The sequence below is a fragment of the Populus trichocarpa genome, chromosome 13 (assembly GCF_000002775.5).
Source record: "Populus trichocarpa isolate Nisqually-1 chromosome 13, P.trichocarpa_v4.1, whole genome shotgun sequence".
In the NCBI taxonomy this organism is placed as follows: domain Eukaryota; kingdom Viridiplantae; phylum Streptophyta; class Magnoliopsida; order Malpighiales; family Salicaceae; genus Populus; species Populus trichocarpa.
Window position 1 is genome coordinate 13,155,792 of NC_037297.2, and position 14,706 is coordinate 13,170,497.

General features: G+C 33.3%; 1 protein-coding gene across 1 annotated transcript; it reads right to left on the minus strand.

Annotated features, from left to right (window-relative positions):
- Window positions 1-6,367: 6,367 nt before the first annotated feature.
- Window positions 6,368-8,120, minus strand: LOC18104551 (trans-resveratrol di-O-methyltransferase). Its single transcript, XM_006376334.3, has 2 exons — window positions 7,261-8,120; window positions 6,368-6,884 (listed from the first exon to the last, which is right to left on the minus strand). The coding sequence occupies exons 1-2, from the start codon at window positions 8,047-8,049 to the stop codon at window positions 6,576-6,578; spliced, it is 1,098 nt and encodes a 365-aa protein (XP_006376396.3). The 5' UTR covers window positions 8,050-8,120; the 3' UTR covers window positions 6,368-6,575.
- Window positions 8,121-14,706: the final 6,586 nt, after the last annotated feature.

The following is a 14,706-nucleotide window of genomic DNA, read 5'->3' on the forward strand; positions in this document are numbered from 1 at the left end:
AACACTTTTAATGAAAAATCACATATATAAGTTAGAAATGTGGTCATTTCTTTGAGAACTTTAATGAAGGAAAATTTCTATAAAACATCCATAAATCTAGGATTTATTTAGTGCCAAAATAAACATAATAATGAGAGCCAAAGTAAATATCTAGATAGAAAACTATGTGAATATTGTTGTCATGGTTTACACCAAAGGTTAAAAGTTTAAGACATCGCCTTCTCTATTTAATCGAGTAAATCTAATAGTTTTTCACTAAGAAATATTTAAAGTTAAAAGAAACCTATCTTGATGTGATGATCTACCAAATTAGTATCTCTCTATAAATTTTGAAGTCTTTTATACTACTTAGACAATTTTCATTCAAATGAAGGATTGTTGAAATTTATTCTAATAAAACATGATTAAAAAGCATCTCTAAGGTCAAATTAAAAGTAGAGTCCACTCATTTTTAAGGTCAAATCTTTATTAAAAAGTGGAGCCCAACAAAACTTCATTAATATGAAACATTAACATGATTAAAATAAGTTATGGGTAAATGAGAAATTGATCTCACAAAACTATTGGTTGACATATTTTTATAAAATCAAAAACCCTCTATGCAACATAGAAAAGAAAATATAAATATATTTTTTAGTTTATATAGTGGGATGTTGAGGAGTCATAAATGAGTCTTAGCAAAGTAGTATGGGTTTAACCCATAAACACATGATCAAATTAGCTAAGCTATGGCTCTATTATAGAATGTACTTATATAGAAAATATTGTATATAGGAAATATTGTAGACATACTCTTGTGTGGTAACCTCCACCATTACTATTGTATATTGCCCTACATATATATATATATATATATATATATATATATATATATATATATATATAGAAAGGGTTGGCTAACCATTAGGTTAAGCCTCCCAATTATTCTCAACTTGGTATCAGAGCCTTCTATCGTCAGAACTCTTTTCTCCCTTCCTCCCTTTGCAGCCGGCCCTCTCTTTATTTTCTCTACATGGATTCTACTGCTGCCGCCGACTTCTCCCTCTCCACAGGTGGTGCAGCACAGCCGGCCAACCATCCCCAAGCTGCTGCCGCCGGTGCTTTTTCTTCCCCACAGCAGCCTCCACTTGTAGAGCTTGTCTCTGATTCTTCCTCCCACGTCCCTGTCGTTCCTTTACCTCTCATGGGAACCCACACTACAACTATTGTTCCTTTAGCGAACACTCACCAAGTTGTTTCGCTAAAACTTACGAACACAAATTATCTATATTGGAGAATGCAGATGAAGCCATATCTCCTTGGTCAAGGTGTTTTTCACTTTGTTGACGGCTCAATGCCGTGTCCTCCATCTCATATTTTTGACAACTCTGCTGGTTCTTCCTCTATCATCAGCCTTTCTTTTCTTCGTTGGAAGCAACAGGATCAACTTATTTTGAGTGCTTTGCTCTCCTCTCTCTCCGTGGATGTGTTGCATCTCGTGGTAGATTGTTCTACTTCGCATTGTGTTTGGCGCACTCTTGAGAAAGCGCTTGCCTCTCCGTCTAATTCTCGCATCATGCAACTTCATGGCTCCTTTCAAGACCTTCGGCAAGGTGACTCATCGGTTAGTCTATACATGCAGCAAGCCAAATCGTTATTTGACGAATTGGTTGCTGCTGGTCGCCCCATGTCTCTTGAAGATTTCAACCTTTATGTGTTTCGTGGCCTTCGTGGTGTGTTCAAAGACTTGGTAACGAGTCTCATAACCAAGGCAGAACCGCTATCCTATGCTGATCTTCACAGCCACCTTCTTACCCATGAGTTTCTGCACAAGAACTCTTTCCATTCCATGGCTGCCGCTCCCTCTCTGTTGTCTTCTTCTTCTCTGCCGCAGCAGCTACCTCTGCTGCCAACACCACAGTTTTCTGCACATCATGCTATGTCTCATCACAGCCCCAACTTCAGCCGCAACAGGGGTCGCTCTAGAGGTAATTGGCGTCCCCACAGCAACCGTTCTACTCCCCAAAACAGGGGCCACTCTGTTGCAGATTGGCGGCCAAACCACTGGCAACCAACCAGACGCCATTCCAGTGTTGGGCAGTGGTCTGGACAGCAGCATGAACGCTGCCAATTGTGCTCCGGTTTTGGGCACACAGCTCCTCATTGTTCCCAATTTCGTAGCAGCTCTCCGCAGCCCTCTACTCATCTTGTTGTTGGGAATATCTCTGTTGCGACTTGGTTCCCCGACACCGACACAAATCAACACGTCACACCTGATCTTGGAACTCTGACCGATTTTTCACCCTATCTTGGTAATGATTATTTGCATGTTAGTGACGGTAAGGGCCTTGACATATCCCATATTGGACATACTACATTACATTCCCCAAAACGCATGTTTGCATTATCTAATGTTCTCCATGTGCCTCACATTACCAAACCGTTGTTATCTGTTCAAAAATTATGTCGTGATAATCGTGTTTATTTTGAATTTCACGCTTCTATATTTTATGTGAAGGATCTCGTCACCAAGGAAGTTCTCCTTTCCGGTCAGAGTCATGATGGCCTTTATGTCCTCTCCGAGTCTTCTGTCACGTCAGTTCCTCAAGCTTTTTGGTCTCCTTGCATCTCCGCGACTGCCGACCTGTGGCATCGTCGTTTGGGTCATCCAACCCCTCACATTTTCAATTTGTTAGTTTCCGGCAATAAAATCGTATGTACTTCTAGACATTCTCTTACTCAGTGTCAAGCTTGTCCTTTAGGAAAGTCGTCTCGTTTGTCATTACGACCTACGGGTCACAAAACTTCTGCCCCACTTGAATTAATTTTTAGTGATGTTTGGGGTCCTACCCCTATATTTTCTTCTGATGGCTTCCGCTATTTTGTTATTTTTGTCAATGCGCATACCAAACATATATGGTATTATCTGCTTGTTGCGAAATCTGATGTTTTTTCCACTTTTCAACGTTTTCAAACACTTGTTGAGCGTCAGTTTTCTCTTAAAATTAAATCTGTTCAAACTTATTGGGGCAGTGAATATCATAAATTAAATAAATTTTTTCAGACCATTGGTATTCATCATCGGTTAATTTGTCCTCATACTCATGAACAAAATGGCACTGTTGAACGTCGTCATCGACATATTGTCGAAACTGGCCTAACCCTTTTAGGCCGGTCTAGTGCCCCATTGCGATTTTGGAACTATGCTTTTGAATCATCGGTCTACCTTATTAATCGCATGCCTACTCTTGTTCTCCAAAATACATCTCCGTTTGAGTGTCTGTTTCGACGCACTCCTGATTATAACTTCCTACGTACTTTTGGGTGTCTTTGTTTTCCCTTTTTGCGTCCATATCATACTCATAAATTAGATTTCCGGTCTTCTCCTTGTGTGTTTTTAGGTTATAGCTCATCCCATCTTGGTTATCGTTGTCTTGACTTAGAGTCTGATCGTATTTATGTCTTTCATCATGTTCGTTTTCATGAAAATGTCTTTCCTTTTGCGAAGTCTAAACAGGTAACATCCTCACCGGTACCTCCCACCCCACCAACCTATCTTCCATCCTTGAACCCTCCTCCATCCTTTCAGCCTACTACTTACCAAACCGGCCCCAACCACAACCCAATTCTGCCCTCTACCGCACCCCACCAGCCTACCCTTTTGCCCATAGATTCTGCCACCCCTTCATCACCATCCCACACTGCCATACTGTCACCATATGCTTGTATTTCCAATGATCATTGTGCAGGAACAGGTTCTCCATCACCGGATGCGCATGTTCTCAGGTCTGCTGCAACAGAGCAGCCCAGTTCTGCAGCAGCCTCACCAGTGTCTGCAGTGCAGACCAGTCCCTCCACTACTTCTCCAGCTGGTCTGCAGCTCTATGTAGACCTCTCCTCATATCCTCTTCAGCATCTTCTAGGTACAGGTCACACTTCTCCATGCCCAGCTGCTCGTCAACATCCCATGGTTCTTCGTCTAAGGCAGCCCAAGACAGTACTGTCCACAGCCACTGCCGCAACCTCTGTTGTCTCCTTCAGCTGGGTAATTTCTCCTCCCTCTCATGAGCCACTTGTTTTTAATAATGCTAACAGATATGAGGCGTGGCATAGTGCTATGCATGAGGAAATTCAGGCCTTACGCGCAAACAGAACTTGGACCTTAGTGTTGTTTCACCCCTCCATGAATGTTGTTGGTAGTCGGTGGGTATACAAGATTAAACGCAGATCTGATGGAAGCATCGAGAGGTATAAGGCGCGTCTGGTTGCTAGAGGTTTCACTCAGCAAGAAGGTATTGATTACTCTGAAACCTTTAGTCCAGTCATCAAACAGGCGACCGTCAGACTAGTCTTCTCCATTGCAGTTTCGTGTGGTTGGAAAATTCATCAGCTTGACATCCATAATGCCTTCCTCAATGGTGTTCTTGACGAGGAGGTCTACATGAAACAACCTCCAGGTTTTGTTGATTCTGCTCTCCCTTCTCATGTGTGCCGATTGCATAAATCTCTATATGGTTTAAAACAGGCTCTGCGGGCTTGGTACACTCGTCTGAATGATTTTCTGTTATCTATTGGTTTCCGTGCCTCTAAGGTGGATACCTCATTGTTTATCTTCTCTATTGGTGCTGATATTTGTTATCTTCTGGTCTACGTTGATGATATTCTGCTTACGGGTAGTAACTCTCTTCTGCTCCAACGCCTCATTCAGCTACTGAGCTCAGAATTTAAGCTTCGCGACTTGGGTTCTGTTCATTATTTTTTGGGTATTGAGGTTCAGTCTACTAGTATGGGTCTTATGCTCCACCAGCATAAATATATACTTGACATCCTCACTCGAGCTGGTATGTTATCTTGCAAACCTGTTGATACTCCTATCTCTACATCCAAAGCTACCATTCTGCCCGATCCGTTGTTTTCTGATGCTACCCGCTTTCGTCAAATTGTGGGTGCTCTTCAGTATCTCACTTTTATGCGCCCAGATATTTGCTTTGTTGTTAACAGAGTCTGTCAGTTTATGCATGCTCCTACAGATTCTCATTGGGTTGCCATGAAACGCATCTTGCGTTATCTTCGGGGTACGACATCACATGGCTTACATATTACTCGCAGTTCTTCTTTTGCCTTACATGGTTTTACAGATGTAGATTGGGCAGGCAGTGTTGAGGATAGAAAATCTACGGGTGGTTACCTTGTGTTTTTTTGTCAGACGCCGATTTCGTGGAAATCCGGTAAGCAACGCACAGTTACTCGCTCTTCTACTGAAGCTGAGTACAAAGCCTTAGCTGATGGCACTGCTGAGGTTATTTGGCTTCAGTACTTATTAACAGATCTCCAGATTCCGTCTGCTTCTGCTCCTATTATCTGGTGTGACAACCTTGCTGCCACTTATTTGTCTGTGAATCCTGTTTTTCATGCTCGCACAAAACATGTTAAGGTCGATTATCATTTTGTCCGAGATAGAGTTGCAAAGAAGGAGATTCAGATTCGTTTTATTTCCTCCCAGGATCAACTTGCCGATGTCTTCACTAAGCCACTTCCTACTTCTTCGTTTACTGCTTTTCGTTTCAAGCTTCGGGTTGATCCTCCACCCTCAACTTGAGGGGGCATATTATAGAATGTACTTATATAGGAAATGTTGTATATAGAAAATATTGTAGACATACTCTTGTGTGGTAACCTCTACCATTACTATTGTATATTGCCCTACATATATATATATATATATATATATATATATATAGAAAGGGTTGGCTAACCATTAGGTTAAGCCTCCCAATTATTCTCAACTGACTCGAGCTCCTTGTTCCAAGTTTTGGGTCCTTAGTCTTAGTTTTAGGTTATTTTTTGCTAACATATTTTGATCTTGAATTTGGGTTTATTATAAAATAACTCTTTGGCTCATAAATAATTATTTTTTGCTAGCCCATTGTTTCGTCCAATCCAGCCCATGAATCTAATTAGTTTTCTTCAAGAAGAGTTTCTTTAAATCGTATTAGTTTTTTTCAAATCAGAATCATCAAATTTAAAGCCAAAACATTCAGGTTTAATTTTGATTTTATGATGGTTAATCAAAGTTAATAATGCTGAAAATCAATTCTAGTAATCATCATTATTAATTCTTTATCAGTTTTAATTCCAAAGTCCATTATAAAAAAAAAAAAAGATAAATGAAGAGTTTCTTGCATTGTTTATCCTGATTTTATATATTCTTCCTCACCTCAGTTTTTAAAGTTATCTCTACACTTTTTGAACTTTGTTTTTCCTCCTAATCTAGAGTTTAGACTCAATTTTATTAAGAAATAATTGAGTTTAAATAAGGTGTTGTTATTGTTGTTGGAATCTTAAAAGATATATTGTAAACATTTTAGTTGCACTAAGTGAGGAACAATAAAACATTAAGGATAAAGAATTTATTATAATGATGATGACAACAACACTAGCATCAACAACAATAGCGGCGGCGGCGGCGGCGGCGGCGGCGGCGGCAGCGGCGGCAATTTTATTATTTTACACATAAATATTATTTTGGACAAAATCATAATATCATGAATTTTCACACTTAAGCGTAACAAATGCAAAACATTACTAAGATCTTATCAAGGATAAAGCTCAATGAGAGCTCTTGTGCCTAGCACAGGGTGTATCTTATAATTGAGGAAACCAGCATCAAAGAAGAGCTTAGCCCACTCCTTTTCATTTCTCTCCATGCCACCAACAACCACCATCATTTGTAGATCAAAAAACAGCTGCGTTTCAATTGACCCCTCATCTCCATTCAGGTTCTCTCTCACCATATCTATAATTATCACCTTCCCAGCTTTCTGTTGTCCCTTACTCATAATTGCTTGTTTGCATCGTTTAAGTATTTTCACGCAGTCTTCATCACTCCAGTTATGTAGCATCCACTGTTTGTCATTTGCCATAAGATATGTAGCATGAATAAATGAAGACGGAAAAAAATCCTCAAGGAAATAGAAAACATAAGATGCACATATATAAAAACTCCGTAGTATAGAGTTTTGGGTTAGAGATGATGTCCATCTTTGAATATAAATCTTCATATGCATGTGTACACAGAGGTCAGGAATGGAATAGTTTATATATGTTTCAAAATATAAGCTCAAGGACGCGCGGACGTGGGTATATAAGCACCTCTCAAACAAAAACTAATAAAAGATGTTTATATATATATATATATATATATATATATATATATATATATATATATATGCAAATTTAATATATAGTGTTGGTAGAAGAATACTGTTGACATTAATTTACCTTGAGTAAAATTGCTTCTGCTGGAGGAACTGCCTGAAACATATCCCCCGCTACATACTTCAAATTTTTGCATCCTTGCAAGTCAGAAACCACATGGGGGAGATCAAGCACAGTGCAGTCCATGTGGGGAAATGCTTCAGTGATGCCCTTGGCCATAGTTCCTATGCCTCCCCCGACATCCACCAAAGAACTCACCCCCTCAAAGATGCCTTTACATTTGTTTACAACCAACTTACAAGCCAGTATGCTATCTCTAGCCATGACCTCATTACAGAGATTGTTGATTCTTGGATCTTGGCCAACGTACTCCCAAGGTGCCTTTTCATGGGCAACACTAAATGCAGTGCGATCATCATTTTGGAACCAAGTGCTCAAGCAATCCCATGGTTTTGTCAGAACTGGGTCGAGCACAAAAAGTAAATGAGCTCTCACACTCCAGGGATTGTCCTTGAGTAGGAGACGAGTGGATTGGGTAAGGGAATAGGCTTCTTGGTTGTCAACGCCGTTAAGATTTCGCTGGGAAAAGAAACCAGAGTGCACGAGAATACGCATAAGGCGGTGGACATATTGAGCTTTTGATGGGTGGATTGGTAGGGCAGAAACAAGCTCAGAGAGGGTCATGGGTTTGCCATGTTTTTGGATCACATCTGGTATGCCTAGTTGAACAGCACATTTCAAAGTCATGGAGTTTATAAAGTAGAATATATGATTCCACACATGAGTTTGAGCTTGAAGTAGCTCGCTAGCACTTTCCTCGTTAATCAACTCCATTGATTTTAAGTAGTACATATATGCTAGTGCATGTTGTCATATTTATAGGAGTGAAAAACTTACTGTAACCACGGAGAAGGCTTAATTTCTCAACTGTATCCCATAAAAATATTAAAAGGATAAATTCTTAAATAACAATTGGATGATATGAATAACAAAGAAAACTCTCTGAAATTTATTTTTTTTAGTTTTTAGTTTGACGAGGTGTCCGGGCCAGCTTGCGCGCACCTCGACTAATCCCACGGGCCCTGAAGTTAACGACCATATAAGCCTCCAGTGGTCATTATATGAGCAACCACAGGGCTCGAACCTGAGACCACAGACGGAGCAAATCTCTTGGTCCCAAACTCTTACCATTGGACCACCACCTAAATGGTTACTCTCTAAAAATTTTAATCATACTATTAGGCTCTTTGATCTAAAACTTAAAAAATATTAATAATTGTTAATTAATCTCTCTTTATAGTCCAAAATAATCACTAGACTTTTATTAAAAAGAAAAAAAAACACGATGAAAAACAATAATAAATAGTAGATAAATAACTGTATAAATCTAAATACAAGATGTATATTTATAAATAAAAATAAAAAATAATGTAAGAATTACATAATTAATTATAAGAGTCTTTGTAACAAGTTTTCTTTTGAATTAAGAGCAAAATAGTCAAGATAGTTAATTCTTTTCATTTCCATGTATATTCCAAACAATATAATTCAATTCAAATATTTTATAGATTAATATTTTATTTCAAATATGAAAATTTAATAAGTTGTTAATTTAATTCAAATCACAAATGAAATTTAATTCAATTTTATATTTGATTTGATTTCAAGTAGGTTATTAGAGTTTTGTTAATGATAAGAATTTGACTTAAAATACATAAATGTCTTGGATTCAAATCTCACTTTTAAATAATTTGTGTAAATACTTTTTATAGTTATGATTAATTATTATAAATAATAATTATTCTTATTGTTGATAGTTAGCTAATATATACATAGTTATGTCTCATGTTATCACTATTTGTTCATAAATGAATAAATCAAGTGGTTTTAAGTTACAAATAATGTATTTAGTATTGTGGTAGTTTATGTTTTTTATCCAACAAAAAATAATTATTTGATTAGTCAAATAACTTTTGATTTTTATACTGAATTTCATTCATTATTATATTTTAAACTTTGATTTTATAAAATATAAAATAATCTACTTTCTATCCGTGAAAATATATTTTTTATTTATTTTATATACAAATATCTATAACATAATTTTTTTAACTAAATAAATATTTTTTAAAATTCAATTTTTTAAAACCATAACTAATAATATTTTTTTCTAAATATATTTTTTAATATAATTTGTTTTTTAAATAAAATAATATTTTTTTCATCTAAAAAAATATCTTTCATGCTGTTTATAGTGAAAGGTGCTACGGTGGGCTCCCCAACCTATGGCTAAAAAAGATACGGAAGTTTGTTCTGGTGCTGTATTTTTCTTTTTTGGTTAAAAATAGCAGGATCCCAAAAAAAAAAAGAGTAAAATTGTCATGATATTATCATAAAAATAAATAAACTATGGATATGAAAAGAAAAGTGCAACCACAAACATCTAAAAAACAAGTGTTTTCTTTACGTAGCTCCCTTCATTCGTGCAAAAGCAACGAATTTATATTTTATTTATTTATCATGATATTATCATAAAAATAAATAATAAATTCATTTTATTCATTATTTAAACTAAAATCATTTTTTTTTTAATTTTCTTTTCAAAAATAAGTATTTTATTTATTTGTCTCTTTGTAAGTCTGTTTCTAAAATAATTCATATTAAAAGATTTCAAAACACAAAAAGAAAAAAATATATATATTTTTGAATTTAAGGGATATGATTACAAGTGGTTCGGATTCCAAAAACTTTGGAAAAGAATCTTATTATTAAAAAAAAATTAATAATTGTTAATTAATCTCTTCTTATAGACCAAAACAATCACAAGACTTTTTACTAAAAAGAAGAAAAATAACGATGAGAAATAATAATAAATAGTATAAAAAAACTATATAAATCTTAATACAAGATGTAGATTTATAATAAAAAATAAAAAAAATAAGTAAAAAAAATAATATTAACCCGCATTAACTTTTCAAACATGTAACTCAGATTATTAGAATAGAAGCACCTGACCTTACAAAACCACAAAGCACAATTCCTAACTAATCAAATTTTAAATGATAAAATTGAAAAGAATAATTAAACTATAAATAAAGATTAAAAATAAAAAAAATAAGAATCGCCGTTAAAATAAAAAATAAATTAAGGACAACTAAGATTTTTTGATTGAATGATGAAATAGAACCAATAAAATGTTAAATGATAAAATTAAAAAAAAAACACATTAAACTATACAAAAGGATATAAAACAAAAAAAAATAGAAATTAAAAGAATAAGAGTCAACATGGAAATAAAAAATAAATTAGAGGACAACTAAATTTTTTTAAATCAATAGTAAAATTGAAAAGAAAAATTAATTTAACAAAAGAATAATTTAAAAAACAAGGATTAAAATTGAAACAAAAAATAAATTAGAGGAAAACTAAATTTTTTTATTGAATCGTTAAATTGAAAAGAAAAAATGATTTAACAAAATGATCCAAAAAAAAGCAATAAAAATGACGAGCAAATTGAGAAAAATAGTATATCACAAATTAGGATTGAATGATACAATTAAAAAAAAAATCAAAATTTAACAAAAAATCCAAGAACAAAAATTTTAAAAAAAAAACAAGAATCGAATTCAAAATCTCAATAAATTAGAAGGCAACACTGAAATTTTGCATGGCTAATAGAATTTCAAGCGGAGAAGAGAAAAAAGAGAGGGAGGAAATAAAATATCTTCGGCGTTGTATTGCCAAACCAAAGCCACCACGTGCCGTCACAATAGGAAGATGATGGTGCTATACTTCTAACGATATGATAAAAAAAAAGTTTTTTGTTACTAGGAGGCCCCACACATGCTACTTGAACACGTTGTATGCATTAGCTACTTTTGAAAAATTATATTAAGTTTGTGGTTGTTATTTGTTCCTAATTATAATATTTTTTAGAGAATGTTTTATTTTTTTAATTTAATAATTATCATTAATAGGAACCTTTTAAAAATATAAATTTGGATAATTTGATCTGCAAATTTTGAAATATGTTAATAAAAATTGAATTTACTTTCAAAAACAATTATGCCTAGAAGCATTTTTAAAATTTTTCTTAAACATTAAATATTAAGATATTGAAAAATATAGAAAATAATTTAGAAAGATCCCAAGTTTTGTTGAGGGATTCGAAAAAAGTCAAATAAATTTATATGCTTAAACTTAGTATGATTGTCAAAGTATTTAACCGTAACATCGAAACAAGCTTTTAGAATAAAGATAATAATTTAATTTAATAACATCTCAAGCTATCCGGAAGATATAGTGATTTTTCTTTAAATAATTATTTTATTAAATAAATAATAAATAAATATTATTAAACACGAGAAAAACTTGATGTAAAAACAATCCAAAATATGTGTATATATTGAGTTTCTATTATAGTTATTAAACCTGAATCGGTTTGGTTAGTCAATCTAGGACTTGATTGATTTGGTAGTTGAATCAATTTAGATAAGATAGAAGACTGGTAAGAGTAAAAAAACTGTTAAACATGATCGACCCGCCAGATACCCTTTCTTTCATATTTTTTAGTTAGTTATTAACTATTTTCAAAGTTCATTATATAAATACTAGAAGAATGTGTTATTTTTTCAATTTAGAATTTGAAGTACTTTAGTATATATACTATATATTCATAAAAAAAAAGAGTTATTTTTTCAATGTAGGATTTGAAACTTTTTAATATATATACTTTATGTTAACAAGAAAAAAGTTATGTTTTTTTAATGTAGGATAAAAAAATCTTTTTTGTTTAAATACTTAAATTTAAAAAGATAATATAGTAGCATCTTTTTAATGTGAAATAAAAAAAATTTAAAATAATTTTTTAAACTTTATTATTTATAATATGTATAGCTTATATTTATAAAAAAAATTATATAAATATTAAAACTTAAAAAAAAATAATTTTTTTAGATAACTTCATGTTGATATATATCAACCCATGACCCATCTTCTTCGTCAGATCAACTTTAAGTCGGGTTCGATAAGGTTCCCATCACACAAAAACCATATTTTTATCGTGTGTAGTCATTCGTGGTCATGGTTTGCTGGTTCGTCATCTTTATTTGGGTTTTTGAATTAAAGGGATATGATTACAAGTGGTTCGGATTTCAAAAACTTTGGAAAAGAATCTTGTTAATTTCTCATAGAATACGACACATTTTTCCTACGGAGAGGACAAAAATCACTTCTTGTTCTATCAATGTCAAACTATACCACCAATAAAAACACGTGGGCACACCAATAAAAAAAGAATTTAGTGGTGCTTTCACCAACACAGTGGAAGAGCTTTTTTGATGCCGAAAGGCATCTCACGCGTCGCTTGAAAGACATGGGTGCTTTCTACATGTCTGCTTTTTTTTTTTTTTCAAATATAGAATTGCCCCTAAACCAACTTTGTAATTACAAAATAACCATGGTGAAAAACCAAAAATGTCATTTGACCTCAACCTTTATTTTTTTTATTTTAAGGGTATTTTTGTAGTTTCACTTTGCTTTTTAATTGTTTATTATTTTTATATTTGTGCAAAAACCAAAGTTGCCCCTCAATTTAAATGATAATAGCCAAAAAAACCATTATGAAAATACAAAAATATTCATTAACACCAGGTTTAATGTTTTTACTTCCAATGATATTTAAATCATTTTACTATATAATTAAAATAAAAAAATATTTATTTATCCCTGTTTTATTTGATAATAACAAATAAACTATATAAAAAAACTTCAATGACCTTCAAAGTCAATTTTGAGTTTTTGGATGGCGGGACAAAAACATTATTATATTATTCAAGTAAAAAAGAAATATAGATCTGCAACTATTACACTTTCTCAAGAGGTTTTATTTTTTTTTTAATATTTTCTTGACCCTTCTTTCCTCCTTGCGAAAGCATTAGGTTTTTTTTTATAGTGTTTTGGAACGTGAATTACACCGTGTTTTTTAAGAAAAAATTAAAAAAATTTATTTAATTTTTTTTTAATGTTTTCAGATCGTTTTAATGTACTAATGTTAAAATTTATTTTAATATATTTTCAAGAAAAAAAAATTTTCAATCACAATTATTACCACACTCTCAAACAACCCATATATATAATATGTTAATTAGTCTAAGTTAATGTTTGCAATCATCAAGGAAATATGCACACAACCAAAAACGGAAAAAACAAGTTTTATACATGAAGGGGCCATCCTTTCTATGAAATCCACTCACAGTATCTCTTTGTTATAATCTTAAATTCTATACTTGATAGATTTATCTAGAATTTAGATGCGTTGATTTTTAAAATCCAAACACAAAATGGCTAAGTTTTCTTATGTGAAAGCTAATCTAAGGATATTAAATTTATAATTATAAAAAGTTGATCAGATGGTTAAGGAGATTTGGTTGTTCAAGGCAATACCTGGAAGATTTTGTTAAATTTTTCTAAATATACTAGATCAATGTGAGAGATATATCTTTAAAATAAACAAACCAAACTTGTATGGTAAAAAAACACCAAAATCACTATTTATCTTGATATTTTCTCTTGTCAATATTAGTTTTGAAGGTATATAAATATGTAAATTAATTCCGATGCATTTTCATCTTTCTCCTTTCTTTGTGGATATATATTTTCATATAACTAGAAAAAATATTGATTCATGATATAGAATCATTCAATTGAGCATTAGTTGGTGGCTTACTCTCACCACTAGAAAATTAGAAAAAATTGACTGAAGAATATTTATTGGGCATTAAAGAAAAACTTATGCCCACAATTACTATTCCAATGGAATAGCTGGCTGAAAAATATCATCAGTAACATGCTCATCATGGATTTGTGTTTCATCATAGCTTCTATTTGAAAATTGTTTTTAAAGGATTGCTGATGAAATATTCGCATCAAAAAATTAGATTTTACAACATTAATAAGTGAAAGAATATTTACTATTCCAAGAAATTGTGTTTTTACCATGAATCACATCATTATACAATAGAATTGTTTCGTTGTTTATCATTTTACTGTTCATAAAGATATAAATCATTATGGATTAGAGTAATGTAATGATATAATTGTCCTTGTCAAAGAAACTTACTAAGCATGCAGTTGTGGGATTGTCTTTTCTATGAAATACATTTGGAATTGAAAGAATGGTATGTTCGGAGTTTTTTTTTGGTGTAATATAGATATTGATTTGCCCTTCAGGGCATAAAATTTTAACATTTAGGTTGGGGGCTTCTTTTGCCTTCTCAAGAAAAATAAACATGGTTGTCAAACCTCATGCACATGGCATAGCTGCCAAACACCTGGCATTGGGGTTAGGCATGTCTGCCAAACCCTAGGCGCTCGGGTTTGGCAAAGCAACCACACCATAGATGCTCGGGTCAGGCATGACTATCAGATCCTAGCGCCTTGGGTCTGGAACGTCATGGGTCTGACAGGGGCACCAGAGCTATGTTAATTGGGTTAGGCAAGGGATGTCAT